Below are 27,885 nucleotides of genomic sequence, written 5' to 3'. Positions count from 1 at the left end.
GCACTGGAAATTGTCTGGTTTAGTTAATGATTTACAGTATGTGCAGTTGTGGCATTTGTGATGTGAATATAATTTTTCAGACTTTGGCAGTGCATAGAACTGGAACTTATTCCTTGTTCAGAAATAGTGAAAGGATCATTATTTCTCTACCCAGATCTTGTTGTTTAATCAGTTATCCTTTTGTTTAACCTTAAGATTAGAGATAATTGCCCCTTAATTCTGAAAAAACAAACTACTTTGGGAATCTCAGTGTGGAGCCTAACTTCAAGTTCCCATTAATAGGCCAAAATGTGATACATGAAAACTCAGAAAGGAGTTTTTAAAGCATTAACACAAAGTAAAAAGCATAAAGAAACTTTTAGTTCTTTGGCTACTTAGTATTGTGGGCAGTGTTCATCAAGTAATAGCCAACTTCATTGATAATCCAGAGAATTCTGCTACGGTGCGTTCCAGGTAATTTCCTTTATGTTTTGGTATCCAGCATGGCAGCCGAGTGCATTTGCTACTGAAGGGTTTTGACAGAGTTTATCTTCTCTTCATTGCAATTTTAAACAGTTTGGAAGTAAAAAGTTCATTTTTTTTATTTTCTAAGATGAGCCATTCCGAACTGAATTATTTTCTTGACAACATCTCTACTAGTATTTTGGAGGAACATCCTATGTCTGTTCCACCCAACAATTTTTAGGTTCTGTGTTCTCCTGAAATTTCCAGTTGGCACTGACTTCATCTTAATAACTGAAAAGAGAGAAGGGGAAAACACAATACAAGAAACATTTCTTCCGATACAAGTTATTAGATATAAAATGAGTAATCGCTTATGAGAAAAACAGTACAGTGTTCTTTATTAGCAGTAAAGAGAAGAGTTCCATTCTGACTTACCTGGCAAAGCTTGGAAAATTGCAACATACGTTTTAACCTCTCAAAAACTTCTCCCTGTGCAGCCTGTAAAAATTTGCGCTGTGGATAAAGGCCAGACTTTCTTCATCCTTTCTTCACTGTAAGCACTTTCCTTTTCTCAAGTAATATTGTGAAATTCCTGACAGTGTTTTTGCTTTTAGTCTTCCAGGCCTTACAAAAGCTTCTCTCACATTAAGGATGAGAATATTTTCTATGTTGCTTTACCAATTATTTCATGAGTACTCTGAATGAGAGAACAAAGTACCACCCAGCTGACACATGAAACAGAAGAAAAATTATCAAACTCATTGGTTGCAAATTGGTAGTCTAGATTGTCTTTTCAGAACTGCAGTTTTACTTACAAATCAGTAAGTAAAATACTGTTACTGCATCCAGTCTCTCTTTTACTGATTAAGGAGAAATAGCGTAACTTGGATCCTGGTTTTAAAAGTCTAATGTGGCATGGAATAAATAGCTCTCATGACAGCACAGAGCGGAAAAAAGAAAGATGATTATTAAACTGTGTGTAAAAGTCATCTTTATTGCTCTATTGTTGTTTTGGCTTCGTTCTGAGACGTGTGGAAGGCTACAGAAAAGCCTAAGCATGTTTCTTGGCAGCTCTTCATAAGCAGCGAGCCCTGTGAAAAGTGAATGTGGAAAGCCCCATGAAATTCATGATTTTGCTGAAAAATTAAGAGCAGGAAAGTGTTGTAGGAGACAAAAAAAAATATGTTTTGCTCTGGTTTTTTTGAAAAGCAACAAGTAATGCTGGTGAAGGGGCCAAGGGAAGTAGTTTCAAAGGGGCAAAATTACCTTTTGTACTGGTTTGGGATTTTTTTTCCCTCTCTTTTTTTTTTTTTTTTCTTTTTCTTCCTTTTCTAATGCATGAGACAGCAGCAATGGGAGATCACCTGTTAGTGTTCCACCTGTCGGTACAACTTTCTTCTAACCTGAAAGTTGCATTTTTCATGGCAGATCAGACTGCTTCCTTCATCTGTCTAACGCTTGCTTCTCCTAAACAAGCACTAACTACCAGCACGTCACCACTGGCCGTAAGAAGTGTGAAATGCAGTGCCCACACAGCTGGGGATGTGCCTATCTTTATAAAGGTACCCTCTCCGTATCGTACCTCAGTTCTACAGACCACAGAACATTATTGACCTAACACCTCTGGCTAGTATGAAAAGTAAAATCTGATGGCATAAGTGGTTTTTCTCTTGTAAATCTGACATAGTCTTAATTTGTTCTTCACTGGGGTGCATTGCGTGGTGATCTGTTCTCTTTGACTTCAAGGAAAGAGAGTAAATGTGCCTTGATGAAACAAAAACCATTATTTGGGATGAAGGAATTTTGCTTAACTGATTAGAAAAGAAATACAGCTGTTGTTTTCCTGTCTTTTATATAAGCACTTGAGAAACCCTTGTGTACCCATTGGAGTTCTGATTTGAGAATGCACAGGAGAGAGGAAAATGGGGAGGCCGGATTGTTTTCTACATTTGGGAAAGCATTACACTGTTGTTTTAGCATGATCAAATATCTTCCACAAAGAGAAATCAGTGCTGCTAGCAGTTGGCCTAAGATTAATGTCCAGTTTGTTTTCAGGTTCACATAGCTATCCAGTGAGAAATTTGGACTGGACCTTTAATTGCTGCACAGAGAAGCAGCCCTGTGTCACTCCAAAAAAAAGAGGATCAGATTTTTCTTCTGATACTGACATTAAAGCGGCCAATGAATATTGCACTCTCAGGTCTGAGGGCAGATTTTTTTGGCCCAGATATTTTCTGAGTGAATAAAATATGAGAAAGTCTTTGTGTAGCTGGTGCCTTGGGTTTTGCTTTTCAGAAAGTGTTTTATTTCCCTGGCATGCTTTCTGCAACATCTAGTGAACATTGGTGGAGCCTGAAATAATGTATCAAGAAGAATTTTCTTCCTGAGATGAGGCTGCTCTAGTTGCAAGGCATTCCCGAGTGAGCTCCCTAATGAGTGATGGATGGGAAAAATAACAGGAAGGATCCTTAAATGTTCCAAGTTTTGCATGAAAAATGATAAATCTTTTTGGATGCTATGTTTGGTACCCAGCCTAGAATTCTCCTACATTTTGATAGTGGTGCCTTCAGAATGACACAGTGAGTCATAATATTTGACATTTGGGGAGATTTTTACTGGATCTCTAAGCACTTGTCAAGACTGTTGAGAAGAATACTTTAAGAAGAATTATGAATTCCTTTGAGAGTTTATGAAACTGTTCTGGTTTTTTTAAAAGTCTGTTTCCTTTTTCTTCAAAACAAAACAAAAAAAAAATTCAGAAGTATGTATTGACCATTTTTAGTGAAAAGATAGTTCAAGGGATCTATCCACACTGTTTTCAGTTATTAAATGGTCTTCCAAAAATATTTCCAGCTTTAGGTCATTGAGTTCTTTTAATCTCACCAGCCAGTTACTTTTTTTTTGTGTGTTTATTTTCACATAAGATTTGTAACACACAAGGGACGTGAGGAATACCAAGAGGACGAACTGGCAGTTGTCCAGGCATCATAGCAAGTTCTGACCTGCTCGTGTTCATGTCCACCCAAAGGCTGAGGGAGTCGCTTTGCTAGTTAGTACTTGGGAGGGTTGGTGGGCTGTGGATTTGAGGATTGCTTAGTAAGCAGACTTATCTCCAGTTCTGCCACCTCAAAAATGTGTTAATAGCTATCCCCAATGACAGTGTGTTCGTGTTTGTAAGACTTGAATGTCTCTAGTTGCTTTTGAGGAGGAACAAAGTACAATGGCAAACCTCAAGTCCAGTGAACGATCTGGTTCCTTGGTTCCCATGGATTTGCAACGTTCAGTTTTATTGGCCTGTCCCCCTTCCTGAGCTGGATACATTCACTACATTTGCCCAAGATTTCTCCAGGGCTGTAAAAAGACTTGGTAGCATTTAATAGTGGTGGCTTCCTAGGATTCCTTGGCTCCAGAGGGGACTGGTTGCATAGTAGTAGTATATATGTATACGTAGTAGCATACGTATAACTGGTACTATGAACAATAAACCCTCCGCTGCAGATTGCCGTGCCAGGCTTCTCTGGTATTGCCAATCCCAGCCCACTAAAAGTCATGAGGGTACGTATGGCACAGGAACGCGGGGTTTATGCTGGTAGTACCCTCCCTCATGCCTCCAGGGCTCGTATTCTGGCTATGCTTTCTCATTTATGCTTGGCAACTCTCAGAAGCAGATGTATTAGGTGTTCCACATTTGAAACAAACAAGCAAAAGGGTAATTTTTGCAAATACATATTATACTTCCATTCTAATATGAAGAGTCAAATACAGAGCTATGTAGGTTGTACTGTAGGGAGGCTGGAGGGGTGGGAGAAATAACCAGAAGGGGTGAACTGGAACTGTTAACAACTTAAACCATACCTGTCACCACCAGAGTCACCCTGAAAATTGTGTGCTCAGTCATCCCTGCCAGATCACAAGACTGATAAAAGACCAACGGTGCTGATTGGCATTTTCCATCCAAATTCTGGTCTTTGTGGTTGCCTTGTCTTGTGTTTTCAAGTGTTTCTTTGTAGCCGCTATGGTTAGAAATGTAAGGATTTTTGAAAACAGAGTTTCTCCCAAGACAGGTGGAGCTGCGGCTTCATCAAAATCCTGCTTAAACATTGCCAGCCCACCAGCGCGTCCCACGTTATCCTTTCTCCCACACTATCCACATGGCCTGTTGCTCATGTGATGGTATGTGTCGTGTATAGGCACACAAAATATGCATGACCTGGAAACCCTGCAGATGCGGTCTTCTGATGTGGCTGCATAGGAGACTTTGGGACTGTAGCTTTTGGGGGTTTCCATGTTGAGAGTACCTGACCTTTACTTTTCCTGCAAGGCTTTGGGAGGTGTGAGGTAGGTTTCTGTTGGTTCCTTGGGAAGGCAAAGATTTCTGTGGTCTTTGGCTGGATCTCAAATCCTGGGGTACTGAAGTGTGACCTTATAATGTAGAACTCAGAGAAGGGTGGTATTTAAATAAACTATCTGGGTTTAAACATTCTAGAACTATTAATTATTAAAATTTATACAAATCCAGGGAGGTGCACGGCATGTAACACACCATACCTAGAAACAGCTGAGCTGAGCTTACATGTGAAGGATTTTTTTCTGAAAAAAAATCATCTCCTGTGAGCACAATAGAGCTAGTACTTCTCTTATAAATAGTGAATGTTTTATAATTGCGTGCAGGCCTGAAGCTGGTTCCTATTATTGAGAGTCACAGAGGTTTGGGGGGGGAGGTTTTGTGGTTGTTGTTCTTTTCCAGAATGATGTCCAATCAGCTTCTTTGGCAGAGTATTAACTATGGCTAAAATATGTTTCAGTGTGAAAATGTTATGGTCTAATGAGTAACTTCGCTTTTGTGTCACTTTCTTGCTTTGATATAAGAGGTTCTGGGTCAGGAGCTGCCCATTTGATCCTTAGTCTGTCTCCAAGTGGAATTTATATGTCAGTACTTTTTATACCAGCTTTTCAGATTCATGTGGTAGAAACGGTACTGTTGCTATAGATCAAACGCACCAAATTTAATGAAGTCGCACGTGCCCTCACAAGCAGTATTGTCGCTTCCTGCCAAACTACCGAGCTGTTTCCGTTTAGGGAGATTTGCCATCCCTGCACATCATGGTTGGAGCTGCTTCAGGGTTGCCCAAGTCGTGTTACAGCTTTATTGCTTTTCTTTTGCCTCAGGTGAACTGTGTGATGAGGTGATTAACCACTGTGTTCCTGATCTAAATCCGTGCCAGCATGAGTCCAAATGTCTTCCCCTTGACAAAGGAACCAGGTAAGCCTGTGTGTATGTTGGTCTCCACACACTCGGCAGATCCATCCATTGGCCTGACTAGGGTTGAACTGGCAACTGGTAAAAATCACCCAAATTAATGTGAATGCCATACTATATACTTGGGACCATGTCACATTTTAATTTTAATGCAACCATACATACTTTTCTAACATTCTGTGGTTTACTTGAAAGTAACGGATGTACCCCCAGAGCAGGAAAATTATTCTGGAATAGAGCATGGCAAAAGGAGTACTTCTGGAACAGTTAATGCGAAGTATCTTATCCTGCATCAGAAACAAAGGCCAGTTTCCTTATGTGTTCCTTAGGGCATCCATCAATTCAAGCAGCGTAACAGAAGCCTTAACAAAAGTAACTCAGCCCTCCTCAGCCCGGCCTGGCTCAGTGGTTAGAAGCCAGTCCCCACGCTAACTACTGAGAAGGGAAAGATAAACTTGTGGCCAGAGCATAAAGCGGCAGGTCGGGAGTTTTCTGCTGTATTCCCACTTCAGCTGTTGTCTTCTGGGATGGCTGGTGGTCTTAGGGTGCACTGGAGAAGGTCAGCTTTGACACAGTGGGGCTTCTCTCCCCACTGCCACCTGGGCAGCAGCAGAAAACAGCTGAACTGGATGGCTCTCACTCAGGAGCCGCCTTCTTCCGTTGGCTCTAGAGGTGAGCCTCGCTCAGCTCGTTAGATTTTGAGAAGTCTCTTGTGTTTGCGTTTGCGTATTGGGAATGACACCGACTGTTTCACAGGGGCAAAGGAAAGCCGCATGTTTTAAATGGCAGTAAGACATCTGGAGATTTGGAGGTTGGGGTGTTTTCAGAGGTGCATAGTAGCGGTGTTCATCACTTGTCTGAGGAGGGAATTTCAGAGCAATTTAGCAAATGGAGAGAGTCAATTGAAAAGTCAAGCTCTGTGGAAAGCTTGTCAAGAAAAGATCTTTGAATCAAAAAAGTAAGAAAGGAAGACGAATTCAAGAGAGTTCAGTGCAGCAAGAACTGCATTCTGCACTTTCCCCTAAGGCTGTTTTCACAGACAATGCAATCCTGGGGGCTCAGCGATTCCCTCCTGGGAGGGAGGGCTGGGGTTTTGGAGAGGGATGGTGCCCACAGGGACGCCCTCAACCAGCATGTCACAGGGGAGAGGTGGTAGCACTCTTTGGTCTTCCTGGTAACTTGCAGTTTGGGGTCAGATTGTGTCCTGTGAAGCAACCAGCATGTCAGAATAGTGTAAACTAATACACAGAACATTTCAGGATAGTCAAAAGGAAGCGAAGCAAAATTTTAGAGATGCTGGCTCGATCGAGGGCAGCTGAATCTGTGCTAGACAGTCAGTCTGTACAACTCAAGCCTTTCTTTTGGGTTTCCAACTCTTGAGGAAGATTAAACTATTGAATGATTAGGACAGTTCCTGAAATGATGCACAGGGACTGATTAAGGAGGTGTGTACCGGTATATAAATAGTCCCTGATGTTCTTTCCAGCTTTCATTCCTAGTTAATCCGTCATTCAGCTAATCCAGTAGCTACATCATGTTATGAGGCAAAGGCTTGTAACTCAACTTACCTTATGTTGCTAGATGGATGAAGGGATGGAGACAGCTGTGGTCCTGAATGGTTTTGCCCCTGCTGGAAGCATTTTCCTACCTGCCACCCAAATAATTTGAGTAATAAATAAGACACTTTTTCTTGCTTGCTTGCTAGGAAAGTGTTCTTCACAGCGGGGCCATTAACCCTTGAGGGGAGCCTAAATAACTACTGAACAACTACTATTTGTTGCATTCTTCTTTGCACAATTCATAGAATGCTACACAAAAATCCAGAATTTTTTTTACTTCTTCTGTCCCATTTTGCTTTCTAGCAGTCCAGACTTGAGAGGTGAAGGAGCCTGCCTAGCCTTGAATGTAGATTTGTCCAAGTATTGCTTTTTCTTTTGTACTTTAGTTGCACCAAAGCATTCAGAAGTTGCCTGAGAGCCCACAGCAGCTTTTGCAGTGCTGTGTGGTTGCTGCTGGGTCTCATGGAAAACAACGAGCTCCAGTCCTGTGCTGTTGCTGACCCCTTGAGCAGTTTGATCTCCTGAGCTGTGATGTGCCATACATTTAGCACGTAGTGGTGCAATATAATGCCACGTGTGGAATGAGTCAGGCTCAAGCACCAGCCCTCTGCTCTGCTCACAGAGGCGGGGAATATTAATGGCAGGGTTCAGGCTTGTTCCTGTGCTGACCATCCACTTGTCAGGTTTGTGCCCTGGGCACGTGAGTAGGACACACCAGTGAGGAATATCATAGCAGCAAGGACACCAGTCATCTGTCTGCCTGTCCTGCCTTCAGCTCTAGTCAGTCTGAAGCTCTGCAGAGGGAGGAAAAGATGACAAAGACAGGAAAAAAAATAGGAAGGCAAGTTATTTATTGATATGGGGAGGGAAATTCCATTCTGGCCCTGCAATAGAAGCCATGATTCACGGCTTTTATACAATAGACACTTGAGTGCATGCAGATGCAAATCCCCTTGGATAGGCCAACATTTTAAATACCACTAGACATGTTTTTAGGCTCTCTCTGATACTGGGAATGTTGCCATCACTACAAGGCCATAGCAGAAAACAAGATTTCAACTGTACTAGTGTCAGATGGTCACTGGGAAATGAGATAACTGGTCTAATCATGTCAATTACTGTCTGACCAGGATTTGAATAGGGAAGTTTCTTTGTCTCCTTCTTTACTGCATCACATTTTTGCTGATAGTCAGTCACTTGCTGGTACTATGTGGGCTAGGGATGGAGCTAACCTGCCGTCATTCCCTGGTGGGGGAGACCTTGGGTTTCAAGGAGCAGGCTGGGTGAGGCGCTCCTGCGGCTGAGTTTCAAACCTGCTGTGCTCCAGGCGTGCATTTTTGGTAGCTTCAGCCTAGATGTGACACACTAAGAGATGACTGAACCAAAAGGAATTCCGTGTTTCTAAAGGGAAAGCCAAGCTTGGAAGCTAACTGGGCTATTTCAGTGTGTGCTTGGCTGCACAGAGTTCTTTGCTTTCTAAGCTAAAATCGCAGGTGGCTTTTCTCATTTCCAGCCTCCGCATCTTTATTGTGCTGTTACTATAGAAGAAGAGTAGCTTTCTGTATGCCAGAAAACAAAATAAAACAAAAATCAACAACAAAAAAAAACATTTAACACAATGAAATGACTTCTAAAAAAACAACTTCAGGAAAGGAGCATGTTTTTCCATTCACCGTATTGATGTTGGAGTATGATATAAATATACTTTATTATTCTAAAGCTTGGACTTATTACCTGACAGCTTAAAATGCTGATTTAATGCAGCCCTGCAGAGAAAAGTGGTGGTTCTGTCATTACTGAGATAGCCAATACACATCATAAAATTGATGCATGGCAGCCCTGAATAAGGAACTGCACATCGTTCATTATTACATCACTTTATATTAGGACTGCAGGGATCAATAAAAAGCAACAGGATTAAATGTTGCCAGTTCCCCCCACAAAGTTTTTTGATTGACGTTATTTGCTTGCAGGTGTGGCTAAAACGTTGCCAAAAAATGTTGCCCGCTTCTTATGGTTTGGGGAAGGAATTCCTTTTGCCTTTTGCTCTGTCATCTCCGTTGTGTTAATCACAGTATTCCCTGAGCCACCAAGGTGTAAAAAAGCAACGCAGGCATGCAGAGATGGAACATCAACCATCCTCTGGCTGCGGAGGGTCGTGATGGGGGCCTCTCCTGTAGGGAGGGGAGAGAAAGGCAGTATATACATCTACATAATGTTATCCATCGTACAGCCTGCAGGTTCGTAGGCTTTGCCCTTCTTCCTTCTTTTTTAAGCAGTCACAAACTATGTTTTGAAATGGAGACTGAAGGTCATATTCTTCTCCGTGCCTGAGCTAGGTGGTTGCTGAAGCCCTGATGCTGTGGCATTAGCAAACACAGGGCCTGCTCTTGCACCTGGGAAGTTTCCCCTCCCGCTCGCTGCCTTGCCCTGATGAGCTGGGGAGCGGCCAGGGGCCAAAACACGCTGTCGCTTGGAACCAAACTCAGCACAGTGACTGCTGCCTGGAAAGGGGAAATGTCTTTCCTCATCAGTTCCTACGTGCCCAGTTCCTCTGAAGAGGTTTTTCACATGGAGCCTCCTCCTGCACTTACCCCCCCAGGCCTGCTGTCAGGGAGGAGGAGGCCAGCAGAATAGGTTGGTGGAGCAGTAGTTTCTCTTCTGATGCTGCCTCCCTCAATGTTATGATGTCCCTCCTCTTCCAGCTCTCGGTGGCAAGCACACTGGGTCCAAACAAGGGGCTCTAGCAAGAACACAGACCTCTTTTTTTTTTATTGATGAAGTTAACTGTAGCTCTTCCCTTGTTTTTGTTTAAGTGATATGTCTTTTGTTTTCCAGATGTGCAGTAACATCCAGCTGGGAGGAGTAAAATGTGTTTTATGGACTAAAGTGTGTTCATGACTAAACATTGTCTATGCTATAGATTCAGAAAGAGGCTGTTCAGCAATCCCAAAAGATCTGTTCCAAGTCAGAGACTTTGGGAAGCATTTTCTATTGTCAGGTTGTAAACTCCTGCTGCAAGGCTTATAATAGAAATGCTGATGCAGCCTTCATACAACAAACTTGAGGACTGTATAAAATAAAATAAATCAAAAGGCAATGTCTGCGGGTTTGGGTGCATCCTGTTGCATTGCTCCTATGAATGGCGTTACCCCATAGCAGCAGGTACGTGCTTCGCCTGACTGTCACCATGGGAAAGGACAGGCTTCAAAAGCAACTCTCCATAGTTGCAGCAACATTTCTCTGCCTTGCAAATAAATGACTAACAGGTGGTGGTCTCAAAACTGATGGTCATTTTCTTTAAATTTGCTGAGTTTTATGGCTTGCTTGCAGATTGCTTCCATTTGGAAGGTGGAACCTCACTGTGCTCTGCATAGCTGCACAGGGCCAACCTCAGACATCAGCAAAGTCACAGTCTGAGACATCAGAGCAACTGCCCTTCCAGAATATTGCCCTTTGAGTCTGTAAGGTTAGGGAAGGTGTCATCACCTTTAGCATAATCGGGAGACCACTATATGATCACCCTCCTCCACAGACTTGGCTGAGGAAAAGCGGCACTATGGTATTTCTTTGCTTGGCTTGAATTTAAGCAGATTGCAGAACCTCAGCTGCAGACAGACAGGAGGGACTTGCGCATTTCTGATGCCCGGAATTGTGCTTGATGTTTCCAAGAATAATTGCTAACACCTTTCCATCTCTAATCAGATTGGTGCTAGGCTGCCTGTGCGTGCTATTGTTGTGAATGTTGAAACAAGCTATTAACAGCCATCTTCTTGTATTTCAGATGTGAATGCTTGCCAGGTTACAGTGGAAAACACTGCGAAATAGATGACGATGACTGTGTGGGCCATAAGTGTCGCCATGGAGCTGTCTGCATAGATGCAGTCAATGGCTACACCTGCGTCTGTCCTCAGGGCTTCAGGTACGTGAGAGTCAGCTCCTCCTCCGGACTGTCTTCTGTCCATAGTGTTGGGGCGCTTTCTTTAATTGCTTTCATCCTCAGAGCTGAGCAGCCTCTAGATATGGTATTGATCTGTCATTCCTATGTGAATGGATGGCTCAGTGCTTCAAATCTTGTAGGTTAAAGTAGGTCTTAACGAGTTAACTGAATACAGGGGATTGACAATTCTGGCTTTGAAAACAGCAATTTGCCTTTTGCGCAGTGCTGTGTTAGTTTGCCTGCCTGCCCCAGCCTTTCCTGGTAAAACGCTAGGTAATGCACTCACAGAAATTACGTGTAGATAAACTCTGCGTGAGCGACAGTGAGCAAAGGATAATAAAATCACATATATGAACCCTCAGACCTGGCTGCAAGAAAACACGAGTCTGAAGATTTTGTGCCAGTGTCTCTGTGCCAGTTGGTGGATGGGCTCAGTACAATTTGGGCTGTAAATTTCCAGTCTCTGATTCTGACAGCTGCCAATATATCTGACTCCTGGAAATCTCACTGTCTGTCAAAGATAAGTGTGCTGCTCCAAATGGATTCACTAATCATTGCCTGAGGCTGGATACTGGCTTCCTTCCAGCTAAACCTTTTCGTGTTTGAAATACACACGAGACAAAGAAGGAGTACCTGAAAAGATCAGTCTTGACAAAGCAGGAATTGCATAAACACTTATAAATCATTTTCTCTACTTTGTATCTGCAACTGTTCTCATTCTTCTTGCTTTCATCCTTGCTGGTTTTGGGGTTTTTTTTCCCCTCTCAACACACATTTTTATTGCAAAGCAGACAGGTTTCCCTGAATAGGCATTGATATATAACATGATGTCAGCCCGTGGTTTCACAGAATCAGACTTGTTATTTACAAGATATCCGATATCCTCTGAATTTCAAATTCATACCCTTTTCTCCATGTTTCATCCTCTGCTTCAGTCCCTTTGATGGCCCTAGGGATCTTGCAAATTGGTGACTGACAAGGATAACGAGTGGCTGTCCCACAGTGGAATTGTAAATGCTCAATGTTATCTAATTGTTCGAGTTGAGAAATGGGATTGCAAAGCCTTATCTGGAGTCGAGGGTAACTCGAGCCTGTTGTCAGGTGGTAGTGACTGGGACACTTCTACTGCAGGTCCCCTGATTTTTAAGGCATGTCAGTACTAGGTAGTGAAGAATGTGAGGGATTTTTCCAGGAAGGCAGGGTCCCAGTGTTTGGCAGAGATGTTCTGAGTGGTGACACAGTTGAGTGGAACAGCAGGGGTTGGCGGGAGCCTGGCCTGGGTCCATTCCTGTGTACCAAGCAGCTCTACTGGCAATTTGGGCAGTGCCCCGGGTTGGCTGATCTCACACCAGGGACTTCAAGAGCAGAACCTGGAACATCCCAGCCTGCTCCCTTGCTCAGATGAGGGCATTTTAATTCCACTAAAAGTCCTCCAAGAAGAGGAAACATTTTTCTACACAAACCTCCAAAGCTCAATTATTAGCTTAGACAGCACTTCATAGCCCAAGGTAGACTTGGGCACGCAAAGTAATCCTGCTGCCTGTTAACAGCAGAGCCAGGATTAACTTGAGGCCTCCTGCTTGCTTTCTTTTTTTTTGCACTCGTCCGTGCCACCTCCCTAAATTCTCTGTACAAGATGCAAGGGAGCAAGGATGTTTGTCTGTCTTTTAGGGGACGAACATCTCAGGGGGCACTAACAGGCTCCCTCTGCCAACGCAGAGAGCAAGCTGAAGCCCCGTGTGTTGTCCATGCAGAACAGTCCCCGATCTCATTTGATTTCAGGATTAAAATTCTGCTAACAGAACATGATCTGCTCATTAGTCTTTCCATGACTTCAGCCTTTTGTAGTTTAAAGGCCTGCTGCTCTGAAGGGGGTTCTGATATTATTATTTTTTCCCTCTTAAGATTGCAGTTGCAAAGGTAGTGATTGACAGAGTTCAGCCTTCTGATGTTCAGGGTTATAGACCCAACTGCTCACGAAGCGTGCCTCGGGCGCTAGGCTGTGTGGCAAGGAGATAACTTTGCAAGTATTTGAAGGCTGCAAGTGTTGATGAAAAGGAGAGAACACAAGGGGTGGTCTGACAAAGGTAACTAGAAGACCTAAGATGATGATTAATAAAGCTTTTTGGCTAAGTATCAAGAATAATTTCCCAGCAGTGAGTTTGCAGAGTGACGTCCCAGTTATCTGGAGCTTATGCTGTTGTAACAAATGCACAGGCCTATAACAATTTTATGGTTGTCGCTATGCTGTACGTCAAAGCCACTTGGAGTCACGCATTAATAAGGATGTTAAAACTTACATCCTCACACGGTTGAACAAATGGCACTCCAGTAATTCTTAACCACGTAAGGCCTCATATGCACAGTGCCGCACCTCTGGTGACAGCCCCCAAAAGCAGTGGTACCAACGTGCACACACCTGTTTTCCCATTCACTGTTCATGTGTGGTTGTGCTCCACGCAGCACCTTTCCTTATCACTCAGCAACCTTTTGCAATTGCACAATACGCTTTCTTCCTGCAAAGTTTTCAGTGTTTTCCTCCCAAAGTACCGTTCGTTTACCCCCTGTAGATGAAAACATTTTTGAGGCTTTGTGAAACCCCATTGAATAAAACCTAACTTCTCAACCCTTCCCTCTAGCAATCAGCCTCACAGTGGTGGTGTCCTGATAAACGTTGCTCTGGTGGTGAAGCACGCGTTAAAGACTGCTGAGCTGGAGAGAAAGCACTGCTCCTCCATTGTGTCGATGCTTCAGAGCTCCCCGCTGCGGGAGTTTGCTGCAAGAAACTCAGCAGTGATTATTTAAATAAATGAGATCGTACCAGGCAGAGTGGACTCAGCCAAGCTATGCAAGTCAGGCTGTGCTCCACATTCCGCTGCTGGGGAAATAAATAGTATTAATTATTTCTAAAAATATATTTTTAAAAATACTTTAAAATAAAAAAGAAAAGGCCTTGACAGACACTGTTGCTAATGTGATTTCTAGATGCTGGTAGCAGGACGGCTGCACTTGTAAAGCCACCCACTGAAGGGGTTTCACAGCACGAAGAGTTGTGCAGGAGCCGTACCAGGAGCTCAGGCGATCTTTCAGAGCAGCACCGAGCACAGACACAGTGGCTTCTTGCAACATTTGCTTCCTGTTAGTGGAGGCTGCTGCGGGTTGCCTGGATTTTTTATTATTATTATTTTTAACTTCCATGAAATTAGAATTATATACACTGACTTTCCTTCTGCTTTCTAATTGTTGCTCACAGACAAAACAAAATGATTGGCATTAGGTAGAACAAAGCTAATGGGCTGGGTTAGCAGTGCTGCTTTCTGCCAGTCACCTCTGGGAAACAGATTACACCTGACATCAGGCCTGGGGTGAAAGCCATCTCTGGGGTTGACCCCAGTTTGATCCCATCGCTGGCTCTCCTGACATGTTTGCCAGCCAGCCGCAGAGCCCTGCACTGGAGAGAGAGATCACACGCTTAATGAAACCAGGCTTTGAAGAGGAGAGTGCTCCAGTCGGACAGTCCACTTCAGTGCCCGGCTAGCAATGGGGACGTGGCACTGACGTGTCCCCAGCTCATCATCTGGGTCTGACTGCTCTGCTGATAGGCAGCGGCTGCAGTAACTACCTTAAATTGGCGAGAATTGCTTTCTGTGTATCTCTCTTTCCACGAGGCTGATGCTATTTTTTTAATATTCCCTTGTTTTCTTGGAAAAGGGAATCTGAACCATCCCTGGCTGAGCGGTGCTATGCCCCCGAGGTGCTGCGCTCACCCTGCGGGAATGGGGTGGCCTGCGGGGCTCTGCCAAGAAGCTGCAGCAGAGGGTCTTGCTCGGGAAGGGAGAGTCTCTTACTCTATAATTAATTCATAGTTTAGGTGTGCTCACAAAGAAATGTTCCCAAGAACAAATTTACTTTGAGAAACATATCAGACTGAGCAAAGACAGCCATTTCCCATACGCAGTTACTCCCCCACACTGCCTGCCGTGCTCCTGTTCTCACTGCTGCCCACTCTACTGACCCCGTATGTCTCCTCCAAATACTCCTTGGAGCAAAGTAAATGGGGTTTATTGATTGCCAGCAGTATTGCCTGCCAGATTACACTTTTGAGATGCATTCGTCTAAATGAACAGATTGGCTTGTCGCTATGCAAGATTATGCTCTTCTGGTAGAGGATATTTACCACAGGCTGATGGGGAGTGGTTTGCTCCCCCCCCGCCGAACCCTTTGCTGCTATATTAGCAGCCTATGTCTGTGCCCACTTCCAGCACCCAGTGTCACCTGGGCAGCGAGGGGAGGTAAGGGGCCCCAGTTAACCACAGCTCCCTGCCCTTAGAGCAGCGAGATAATGGTGGGATGGGCATGGGGAGGCTGGGCACGGGGAGGCTGGCTGTGAAACATCACTCCGTCCTCGTGGCGGATGAAGGAAGCTTAGGGCAATGCAATGAGAAAAGTGTCGAAATGCAATTTATCCTGCAAGGTACCAAGAGGTGGTTCTGGCTGAGAAGGAAGCACCTGTGTGTTTGTATACGGGAGCAGAGCCAACCCCGAGTGACACCGGGGCTGGAGCAGGACGGTCCCTGCAGGGCGTGCTCCCGGGGCAGTGGCGAGAGCCCAGCACAGCACTGTGCTTTGGGCCTTGGGAATCCCAGCAGTGCTTTTCACCCTCCTCATGCTTGTTCCTGTGAAACAGATTTTTGTTTGCTATGTCCACATCACCATGTACGAGGCCAACACAGAGTTTTGGGCAAAGTTAGGAAGCTGGTTAGGGTGTTCCATGCTGTATAACGGCTGTGGGGAAAGGAGAGCTTCTCCCAGGTGCAAATACCAAATGTTTGTGTATTTCAAAGCGTTCTTCAAGTTTGCCTTTTGTAAAACTAGCAATGTAAAACCCTGTGTCTCTTCTTCTCTCAGATGTCATAGAAAAGCAGAGCAGCTCCATTGCTTTTGATGCAGTTCAGGATTTAGCCCATCCATGTTTTGGTGTGTATTTCTCTCTCTTTCGTGTTTCCCAGAGGCAGAGCAGAGAGCGGTGTGTGTTGGGAGACGAGGGCAGGGAGAGGTTTGGGCTCTCATTCCACACAGCGCTAAAGATAGAGCCGTGGTACTCTGTGCAGAGTTTCACATGAGAAAATGTGAAAAGCAAAGCAGTCATCTCCATTTCCTTCTGTGACAGAGGCAGCGCGTTCTGGTCTCTGTGGCTAAGCAAGATTGGTCTTGAGTATGTTGTGGCTGTTTCATTTGCTGTTCTTGCATGTCTTGTATCTGTACTATTTACTGCAGGGTAATGGCTTGGGTTTTTATTCTAATTGTATCTAGGAAGGTTGCCTAGAAATTCACTGAGCTTCCAAGTTGCACCTGCTTTGCTGGAGAGGAGTGAGGGTTTGGGCATTTTTCTGCTTTGTTTTTATACAAGTACTATTACTCCACAAAGTGCTCCCTGAATGGCAGAAAATCCCTAGTCAGACAAGCGGGATTTCACTGTTCTGGAGCTGGGCTGATGGGTTATTCACTGCATCAATGGGTCTGCCCCAATCCTCTCCTGGAAGGCCCTCTGCCCCCGTGCTGACAGATGCTGTGTGATGCAGGGAGGTGATGCAGGAGCCCTCGCTGCAGCTTTCCCCATGGCGTTCCCTGCAGCACAGCCTGACGCACGCTCCCTACTCACCAGCTACCAATTTTTCATCATTTTACTGTCTACACATTTTCAAGCAGTCACAGAACTCGGTGCAAAGAGTTTATGTTCTCTCATCGCTACAGAAAGTGTCTGTTGGGTTTGGGCAGTCGTCGTAATGTGAAATTTGGGGCACTGTCTGCAGCCAGAGAGCCCAGCCTGGTCCCTTGGCAGCACCCACTGATTGCACAGGCCCAGTGGGTGTACTGGGCAGAGATTTTTCATTTACTTTTTGCAGTTTAGTCTGACACATGACATCACCGTGAAAGATGACTGCAGCTTTTTGCACTTCCTGCCTTTTCCCTCCTCCTCCTACGCTGGTGTCGATATTTCAGTGTAGCTTAGTCATTCCAGCAAATAACCTGTGAAGCACGGAGCCATGCTGAACCCAGGAGGGCAGCCTGGGGACTGAGCCATCGCCGCTCCCGGGAGATGTGGCCCAAGCCTCGGCAGTCAGAGGTTCCTACCTGTGGGTTTTGCTCAGTCTCTCTCATAGTGAAGACCAAACCACAGCACTTTCCTCCAGATCTGAACGTGATTCGAGTTTGCAAGTGCTCGGATCTGGCATTTGGTTTTCAGCTACCTCTGACTCTGGGAGAGCTTCACAGTTTTCTGACCTGTGACATTGCCAACCACAAACTCGGCTAAAATAAAGTTGATGATCCTGATGCTGTTAGAAGCAACCAATTGAGGGAAGCTGCCCATCAAATAGTGCGTTGCTTCTGAGCTGTTTCAGCAGTTGCCCGTCTGTTGATGATACACTCTCTCATGTACAGTAAAGCGAGTGAGGAGGCTGTAAAAAACCCTAAAAATAGAGGATTTTCCCCTTGCTTACCAACAGCAGAGGTAGACTCAAGTCCTAAAGCCTAGGATGGGGCTTTGGCTGAGCAGTGGTGCATGTTTCTGAATGGCAGGGAGAACAGGCGAGGAAATCTCAGGTTTGGGCTTAAATGGCGCCCAGTTTTTGCTGGGAGCGTCTGCATGGCACAGCGTGGGATGAAAGCTGTTTTAGACAGCCTGCTGTACCTTGCAGAGGTAAATAACCAGTGCGAAGTGCGGTACAAATTGCTTTCAGTATTTGAACTGGCTTGTTCAGAGCGAGCAGGGGAATTCCAGTGCAGCGCTGTGCCGTGTAGCTTTCACGCAGCAAACCGGGCACATGGCAGCCGAATCCCAGAGCTGCTATACCACAGCAGTAGTACAACATCAGCATCTGAAAGTGTTTCCTTCCTTAAAAAAAATGATGATAATTGAAGCCGCTTCTTCTTTCCGTTACCTTCTACAGTGGACTTTTCTGTGAAACTCCTCCGCCAATGGTTCTGCTCCAGACGAGCCCGTGTGATAACTACGAGTGCCAGAACGGGGCCCAGTGCATCGTTGCGCACCATGAGCCCGTCTGCCGCTGCCTGGCTGGCTTTGCTGGGCAGAAGTGCGAGAAACTCATCACAGTCAACTTTGTTGGGAAGGATTCCTATGTGGAGCTGCCATCAGCCAAAATTCGCCCTCAGGCAAACATCTCCCTCCAGGTATGTCACGCAGAACAGCAGTTGTCAGCCCAGTGCTCTTCTAAACAATAATACATATAGACGTATATATTGGTTTTTTTATTCTGAAGGAACGGGGTCTTTTGGCCAAGATGCTGACAAAGTCAGAGACAATTTGTGAGCCAGCTGTCTGCTCTAAAATTATTGAAACATTAAGGAGCAACTAAGACACCACTGTACCTTTGTGGACACGTACCCTGCCTCTAGAATCTCACCACTCTCTTATCACTAGACTGGCAAAGTACCTAGAGATGATTTGGCAAACCTCCCTGTCTTCTTACTGATTTACAGTGTTGTGTTCCATCCTGTAGGAATTAGTGCTTAATATCAGGAGACTTATTAAAAGAGGCTGCTCTAAATGGCCTTTCCAGACAACATTTTGCTTACTCTTTTACTGTGCACATTCATTAGATAAAAGGCCTGGGATTTTGTTACAGTCCTGTTGTTACACCTAAATTTGGTTTGAGGTCTAAGGTTCAGGAGGCAATAGAAAATAGATACCAAAGGTGCCACGCCACTACTGTCATCTTTGTGGTTGTGGATCAAAAGTATTTTGGATACTTAGTCCAATATGATATTTAAGTGATTTGGATGTTACTTGCATTCACAATCTAGCAGGCATTAAACTGATCTTTTTTTTCCCTGATATCCCAGAGTAAATGAGGGAATAATTTCTGGCTTTGTATGCTTTCTAATAAACAGATGTGTGGAGCACATAAAAGACGTAACACATCTCTTTCTTAGGCCACTGATTGTTAATCTGGACTATTTCTATGCTAGATTCACCCTGCCAATGAAGCATAACATTTCAAAAGATGTGAGAAGAAAAATCATCCCTGTATGTTTATTTTATTGCATTTATTTTCTCAATTTGAAGAGATTGTATTCCACAGTTGGAAATCATATTCTAGACTTACTTGGTGGAGTTTGGTTGTAATTAAAATACCAATGTCAAGACATGGGAAAAAGGACGGAATTTCCACATTTAGGATAGATTTCAAAAGGGTGGTTCTCGCACAGTTTATTCTAATGAAAAAATTCCGTAATTAATGTTTATCTTTTCTTTAATAGCTTGAGTATACAGTTCATATGAAAATTAAGCTGATTGGTGTGTATTTGAAACTCTAGGTTTTTCTTCAACTGTCTTATTTATTTAATAACACAGAAGAGATTCTAAAATATGGGCATTCTAAAACATGGCTCCTCAAAGGGTCCAAAAACTATAGGTCGACTTCAAAGCTGAAAATCTGGACATTGTCGTCTTAAATGTACAAAACCCATTACGTCAGCCATAGCTTGAAGAGTAAAACTGATTATTACAGAAAGCACATGCAGATGATGTTCTCACTTGTTTCCCAGGCTGAATAATATTCTTGCATCCAGTAATTAATCACTAATGAATTCAAATTAGAGTACAGCATCGATTATTAAGAACAGATAAAGGAAATCTTATTAAAAAGTGCTCAAGAGAAAATAAAAATTAAGGGCAAAAGGGTAGTATTTAAATATATATAAAATGCAAACCGATTTATAAATTTACTGTTTAGTTTTGGCATTTAACAGCCATTATAAAAAAATAAGCAAGAAATCTCAATAAATACGTACTGTGAAAATAACAGGCAGGTTCTATCCAAAAATCCCATTTTGTCCTTCTGTTCTGTTTGCTTGGTTTTTTTTTTTCTTTTGTAGTATAGGAATGTTTGGGAGCTGGAGACTGGGAAAGTGGAGTCCTTGTTTTTTGATTCAGTGTTCATTTTTTTTTTTTCCCTGATGTCGATCACAACTAGAGGGACGCGGGCTGCTCTGTCCTTCCTGACTCTCTGAATGTCCCTTTTCAACTGTGCATGAGTTGCTAATAACTCAGATTGAGTGAATAATGCGTGGTTACGCTGGATGTGGGGACAGGCCCATTTTTCCTTCTTTGTGTTCGTAGGGAGTCTGTGAACAGATCAGCGCCTGCAGAAATTTGTTTGCTTGTAATTGTGACACACTCCTCCTCCTAATGCCAGAGTTGATATTGTAAACCTCCACTTCAAGCTGGGGTAATAGCTGAGAAATAAATTCATGTGTCACCAAAAATACAGCAACCGTCTATTGACAGGGGGGTCAAATAAATTGCAGCTTTCACCTCCTGAAAACTAGTTCTCATTTGAAACAAGGGAGCCATCCCTTAGTGGAAGGCCGACCTGTTTGTGTATGAGCCCACTCGATGTCACCGAGACTTTTTTGGGTCTCATAGCTCTTCCTCTCGTTGTTGCTCATCTATATGGTTTATTAAATCATATTTGAATTGCGTGTATGATTTTGGTATGATTTTTGATTTAGGTTTATTTCTTTTTTAACCATTCTCAAGCAAGCTTGCCTCGTTATTAATGTTTCACAGGTAGCAACGGACAAGGACAATGGCATCTTATTATACAAAGGAGACAATGACCCTTTGGCTCTGGAGTTGTACCAAGGACACGTGAGGCTCATCTACGACACGCTGAATTCTCCACCTACCACAGTATACAGGTAAATGGCTAAGCTTTACCAAAACAACTGATTTCTAAAAAAAGATGGAGAGGTAGGATTTTTCTAAGAAATGTGCATGGGAGAAGAACCTTGTGTTTTACTTCACTGTATCTCTTTTATGTATGTAATTAGATAAGAAAATCAGAATAAAGACTTAGCTAGAGGCTGCATGGTTAAAAATTGGCATTTATTGGCAATACCAATGATACTGTGTTCTACTGTGATTGCAGAAAAATGTCGCGTTTTCTCATCTACTCTAAAGATTTAGTTTATGGTGAATGTTGTCCTTGAATTAGTTCCAAATAACCAGTTTCTTTGATGTTGATATTTAGCATTAATTTACTGTACCAAGACATAACAGGGACTGTGCAACTGCAGGATTAGACTGTGTCAAATAGGGGAGAAGGGCTGAATTCCTCTGCAGGGTGAATGTTTTTACCTATATCAGTTGTTAACTACACAAACCATGAATAAGCACAAATTACAGAGGTAAATTGTAGGGCAATTCGACCTTCAGACACATGACTTTTGGGGATATCCAACCCCCAAGTTTTATTCATTAGTCACAAGAAAGAAAAGCACATGTAAAAATGAAACCCATGCACAGAGGCATTTCCCTAGGAAAGAGAGATGTGCTTCTGGTGTCTTCCATTGTTCCTTTAGCAGCCTTCTTGCCGGCTTGACTCCCTTCTGATGATTTTTTTAGCCCTGTTGCTGCAGTTTGTTCTGTGTAAACATGCAGCTGTGACCACAGGGAGCCCTTTTGGGTTCAGAGCAGTTTCGTGGCATTGCAGATGCACAAGAGCTGGATTTCCCAGCCCACCTCGCTCTTTAGGGAAGAGCATCCCATTAGAGCAAACAAAGGGATGCCACCGAGTATCACGAGCGAGGACGGGCCTTGCACTTCTTCTGGAAAGTTTTCTCAGCGCTTGATAAAACTTGAGTCTTCCAGGAGCACGGTGGCTGTGCAGAGCTTTCTTGAAGGGGAATGGCAACTTGTTTAAGAAAATGAGAAAATTCTCTCTGTATGAAAGCAAATTGGACAATACCAATGCAGGGGTGTCACCAGAAAGAGCAATGGCTTGTTCTAGGAATGAAGAAAGTAGTTCGTTAATGATTTTCACCAGCTGGATAGGTGTGAAATATTTGTCTCTGTGTGGCTGCTAATCCTAATTGATTTCATGTTAGAGCAAAGCCGAAGTTGTTAAACAGTTTTATGCTGCTAATTAGAACATAGGGAAAAGCGCATTATGTGTGGGCAGCACAGGGGGTGACGGATCGGTGTGGATGCTTGCTCTCCGTTGTCAAGGGCAGAGCGGTGCGGTGACAAGAGCTGTTGCCACCATCACAACAACAATTTATAGATCTGCTGCCTTCTGGCAAAGTTGCCAGAGATGGCAAGCGGCAGCGTCCTCATTATTCCTGCGCCCTTCCTATTGATCAAGGAGGAGGTCTCCATTCAGACTGACACCTCATTACCATAAGATTAATGCCCTGTTCGCTACATTTTGCACTGTGCGATCTGTTGAGATGGGAAAGAAGCTGCTTAATACGATGCCCTTTCTGAAATGTCACTCTAATCTTTTATTAGTTTAAGGAATGGAGCAAAATGGGATTAGCATGGAGCTTGATGGGAAAAGATTAGGTTGATTGAGAAAAACTGCAGCTAAAGAATGTCAAAAAGGGCCTCTAAATAGATTAAAAGACTTGTTTTCCTTAAGGGCTGAGGAAGGGGGAGGAAACCGGCTTCTCTCCTTACAATCATAGGATTTAAGGGTAGAAGGCGCGAGCGGATCTGGTTTGACCTCGCTCTATATCCTGTTTGACTTTAGCTAAGGCGTAAGCTCTGTTTGGCTGAGAGGTGGCTTCTAGCTTGGCACTGAGTTTTGACAGGAAAACACCAAATAATAGAAAATCCCGCGTTTCCTGTAGTAGCTTGGACCATGGTCGGTCATTTCCGTTATTCAGGCATTGGCCATAATCTCTAAGTTGTGTCACTAATACCTTCTTGGATGTTTTAGAGGCTTTCTCCGGGGACATTAAAGTCCTTTTATACCTGGTACTGGCTCCCATGAGTTTATCTGTACTGTTAATTGCATTGTTTCCTAATTTGCATTTTGATGAAAATTAGCTGATTCAGCGTTACGCATTTTACCTAAATCTTAAGAATTTGGGAAACTCTTTTCTGCAACTTCTACAATTTTTCATTTTTCATTAAAAATAAGGTTCCCAGGAGAACCTGTAACATTCAAATCGTAGCCGCACCATTGGTAAAAGAGTTTGCCTTCTCTGTTGCCTACTCCTTGCTGTCTTGTTTAGATGCCTCATTTAAATCTCAATCTCAGCAAAAGTGGACTGTTTGCCTTTGAGAAGCTCTGTTGAAAAGACTGTTAGATTAATTTCCACGGGCAATTTCAGGCACTGCTATCCTCCAAAGGGGTCCACTTCTCGGAAGAGATGAGCAGTGCTTTGGCTCTTGTTTTTCCTCAGAAGAGTCTGCCAAAAGAGGAGGAGGCCTTAAAATGCTGCCTGGTGGGAACTGTGCCAGCTACAGCTGCAGGAAATCTGTAATTGACCTGGTCCTGTGTTGCAGCGGAGATGTTTGGCTGGCTGTTTCAGGTACTCCCATGACGGGATGGGGGAAGTCATCGGCAAGCCACATTATCTGTAATTCTCCAGCAGAGTCTCCTTGATAAGATTTATTAGTAGTACTTAAAAACAGTAAAATTAGCGAAGTACTTGGCTGATACAGGTAATACTCTGTAGGGCTAAGATAAAACCTGCTGTCAGACAGGTCTGGAAGCCAGCAGTGAGTAAGGCATGCTCGGTGGTGGTTTTCAGTAGCATTGAGCAGAAGGGTGCTGGAAGGGGGACGCACGCAATGTCCAGCAGTGCAAAACTCTCCCCCAGCCCCTTGCTATACAGCCAGGGCGAGGGCTGGTACCAGACCTGTGGGGTGCGTGGTCTGACCCGACTGGTGTGGTGTCTTCTGCGGTGGCTTCGCTTTGCAAAACTGTCCTCGGAGACTGAGGGCAGGGATGCGGCGTAACAGCGGGTCGCAGGCGTGCCGGGAAAGAGCAATTCGTTTTATCTGCTCTGTGAAGGCAGGTTGTCCCTGGCTATCGCAGTGGACCTGTTCTTCTGTCTTAGTACTCCCTCGAGCAGACTGAAGTAGAACTGCAGTGCAAAGTTAGTCCGGAAAAGCCCAAGATTAACTTGCTGTACGTTCGGATTTGCTTTATGTGTATTCATTCCTGTGGTATGTTTGGATAGAAAGGTTAAAGTTGACATTGGACTTTTCTTTTATTCTAGTTGGAAAAAGGTCAGCAAACGTCCAATGGAAAAGACTGACTAAACTACATTGTCATTTATCATCAAGTTAGAAAGAAATACAAGTTAATGCATGAATACGCAATGATCAAACTCACCCTTTTAAAAGAAAAGCTGACTGGTCTGTTATTGGAGCTCCTCGCTTGTAAGCTGCAGGATAGTGGTTTCCTGGACGTCCTAGTAAACATCTTATAGAAGATCCATTTTTGAAGGAGGATTCCTATTCGTTGTTTCTTTTATTCTATTTAATTGTTCTACAGATGCACAAATGAGAACAGAAATCTGTTTCTGAGTACTTTATTGACCTCCTGGTTCCTGCACTGGTAAGAGTTACTCTTCCATGCCATGGCAGTACTTAGTACTGAGCCAACAGTGAGGTCTTGAAATAAAGTAAATCTTTTACATAGATACTCTACCTTAATTTGAAGATATCAACTGATGAGGAGCATGCTGCTTTTATTTACCACCATGTTCCAATTGTTAAAGTTTGAATTAACAAAGAACGTGGAATTCTGCACTTTCAGCGTTCAGTCATTGATACTGATATCTGTTTAACTGTATTCTATAGGGATAGCTTCTTAGTGTCAGTATTTTTTCATACGTCTGTTCCTTGAACCAGAGATGAGATCTTACTTGTAATATTGTTTTTCTGATAGGTTGTATGCTACTACACAGTCATATTGATTTGGGTGCTGAATTAATCCTTCCTAATAGAAATGGAAAATAGAAATTTGACACAAACTACCGATGTAATTCCCTCCAGAGTTCCCAGATTGCCATGTTGCATACAGACTGTCATACCTGGTGAAAAGCAAGATGCAGACATCATTGGTGTAAAATTGTATGTTTTCATGCAGGCTTCCTGACAGCGGTGAAAAAGGAGGCAGTTAGGAAAACATAAAAATTAATTGTGTTTGTCTTTCTGCAGAGCCTACACCCAAATTGCATTACGATTTTTTTAAAAGTATCCTTGCATAATCTGTTTTCAAAAATGATACGTCATTAAATATATTTTTTATAGATTGTATCATGCAGGTCTTATGGTCTGGCTAATTCTTACATAGCGTAGATGGATGTTCTTGTGGTTAAAGCAAAAGGCCTGAAATAAGAGAGCTTAAATTCTTACTGTGTCTGCCTCATGTGGGATGACTGTGGGATGGCAAATTTAATCTGGTTCTCTGTCCACAAAAGGTACAGAAATGCACAAAAAATACAAAGTGTTTCGTAAATGTGCTGTGGGTCTCTGGAGGGTGAGGTGCCTTCTCCCTCCAGGCAGTGGAGCCACACAAGGCTCTGACCCCGGCAGCATCTCCAAACTCCCCGTGCCATTCCACATCCCTCGGCCTCTGCCCATGTGGCTGGAGCCCGGGGAGCAGCCCGTGTGGCCGCCTGCACTCGTTGTCCAACAACAGGGCCTGTAGCGATAGGACAAGGGGTTAATGGTTTTGAACTGAAAGAGGGAAGATTTAGGCTAGATATAAGGAAGAATTTTTTGCAATGAGGGTGACGAGACACTGGCCCAGGTTGCCCAGAGAGGGGTAGATGCCCCATGCCTGGAAACATTCAAGGTCAGGTTGGACGGGGCTCTGAGCAACCTGATCTAGTTCTAGATGCTCATTGCAGGGGGGTTGGACTAGATGGCCTTTAAAGGTCCCTTCTAACCCAAACTATTTGATGATTCTGTGCACAGGTCCCTGGCCATGCCACTCCAAAGAACCAAACTTGGTAGTACTTTTGGTGCTCTACTCTGATTTCTTAGACTCCTCCGTGCTGCTGGTGCTGAAGTTGAGCAGTTGCTTTGGTGACGGAAGAACTTCCACACCTCCCAAAGATACAGGAGATGGGATTTTTGTGTAATTGCCTCTCTTTAGCTGCAATTGCTTATCTGCAAAAAAGCCTGGGAGGCTTCACCATTAATTCACTGCCTTCTAGGGAGGAATTGCTGGAGGAGTGAAAGCATTAAATATTCTTAGGATCATTATTAGAGCTTGTCAAACCCAGTTTTTACCAGAAGTCTCTTTGCAGAGCTCACTGCATGACTGGTCCTCCTCTCCCTAATACCTTCATAGTGTGCAGCTTCTGCTGTGCCTGTCCCTGGTGGGATTCCTGTTCGATACTTCTGGATGGTCTCTAAATAGACTGTTTTTCAGGGTTTTCTATGAGATATCACTGAGCTCTTAACAATTCTGTATATTTGGAATTCATTTCATTCTCTCTATCACACACTCTCATTTTTTCAGGTATTCCTTAGGGATTTTGCATCAAATATGATGAAAGAAACTGGTATTAATCTCTGACCTGCACAGTAAAAGTTGTAAAATTCGAATGTACTTATACATCTTACATGAGACAAGGAAAAGGACAGATGAATAATTTTTTGCCTTCATAAAGGGCTTTGGCGTATTTGAATGGGACAAAAAGGACAGTTCTGTGAGTTCTTGTCAAACTACAAACATTGCATTTGCCTGGTTTTTCTTGCGTTTTTGTGTAGTAGAACACTGACAATGTAAGGCCAAGACCTTAAAATGTCATCTAACTTTTATCATTAGGTTCAGAATCAAATATTTGTTTTCATGAAATTCAGAAACTTTCTTCTGCTGAGATGAAGCTTAAGAAGGGTAAAGTTTTGTCCTTCAGGCTGCCTGAGGATTTAGCAGGCAAAATCTTGTTAAGCTGAATTAATTTTTTTTTCTTTGTAAATCTCTTCAGTATCTTTTGCAAGAATGACAGTTTCTCATCTCTCCTTGCCTCCCCCTAGCTCATTCTCTTCAGTGCAATAGCTGAGTACCCAGAAACGCTGTGCTGCAGACCCACAGCTTTATTTCTAACCTTACACGTACGCGTAGGGTGTTACCGAGTGAGATGTTTTCGCAGAAGGCAGCAAAACCTTTCACAAGCGTTGGCATGTCTGTGTACCAGGTACGGGAAGTTAGGGATAGGTCATCTAAAGCCACGTGCCCCGTGGTGGTGACAGAAATAGAAGTTACATTCTCTGCGTCCCAGGTCACCTTCTTCAGGGCCCAAAATCTGGGGCTACCAGTCTAGGTTGCCCTCAGATGTCCCCTCTCAGTAAACTCAGTAGCTGCTCCTCTGCCACAGAGGGTTTCATGCCATTTTAACTAATTCTTTGAATTAACTTGTATTATGACCACTTGAAGTCAAAGCAGAGATACTATCTGTATGCTTTTGATTAGGAATTTGGCCATCTACATCATCACTGTCACCTTTATCACTGTTTTTTAAAAAAATCTGAATACTGCTGCAGACCCAAATCAACTTCAAGCAGGTGGCAGGAGACAGTCCTGTTCCTCCCAAATCACTTCTTAAGCAGACTGTGCTGGCTTTCATGCATGGACAACGTATAAGGAAATTGTCAGTAGTCTGTGTATTTTGTTAAACAAATTAATTTGATATTGTTTTCTAAAACAGACGCCCGTAAGCTGGTCTGTACCTTGTTTGGTACTTTAGTCACTGCATACCTGTCCTCTCCGCAGCTCCACCTGTATCTCCTGGCAGCTGTCTCAGCTGAAAGAGACAGGAGGGAAGCGGGAGCAGATACGCTGTGTCTGTCCCCACTGGTTGCTTCGCTGAACAGCAGCCTTTTAAAAAGAGCCATGCAAAACAGA

General features: G+C 43.6%; 1 protein-coding gene across 3 annotated transcripts in view; it reads left to right on the top strand.

The window, feature by feature from the left end:
- The window catches only part of SLIT3 (slit guidance ligand 3), a 519,652-nt gene that overhangs the window by 475,628 nt on the left and 16,139 nt on the right, over positions 1–27,885 (top strand). For all 3 annotated transcript variants that reach the window (XM_054216868.1, XM_054216870.1, XM_054216869.1), the window contains 4 exons: positions 5,614–5,707; positions 11,048–11,185; positions 18,157–18,397; positions 20,799–20,929. In XM_054216868.1, coding sequence (XP_054072843.1) covers positions 5,614–5,707; positions 11,048–11,185; positions 18,157–18,397; positions 20,799–20,929 — 604 coding nt within the window. The remainder of the gene's footprint in view (positions 1–5,613; positions 5,708–11,047; positions 11,186–18,156; positions 18,398–20,798; positions 20,930–27,885) is intronic.

The sequence above is a fragment of the Rissa tridactyla genome, chromosome 11, assembly GCF_028500815.1.
Source record: "Rissa tridactyla isolate bRisTri1 chromosome 11, bRisTri1.patW.cur.20221130, whole genome shotgun sequence".
Classification (NCBI taxonomy): Eukaryota; Metazoa; Chordata; class Aves; order Charadriiformes; family Laridae; genus Rissa; species Rissa tridactyla.
This window is presented reverse-complemented; position numbering and strand designations above follow the sequence as displayed.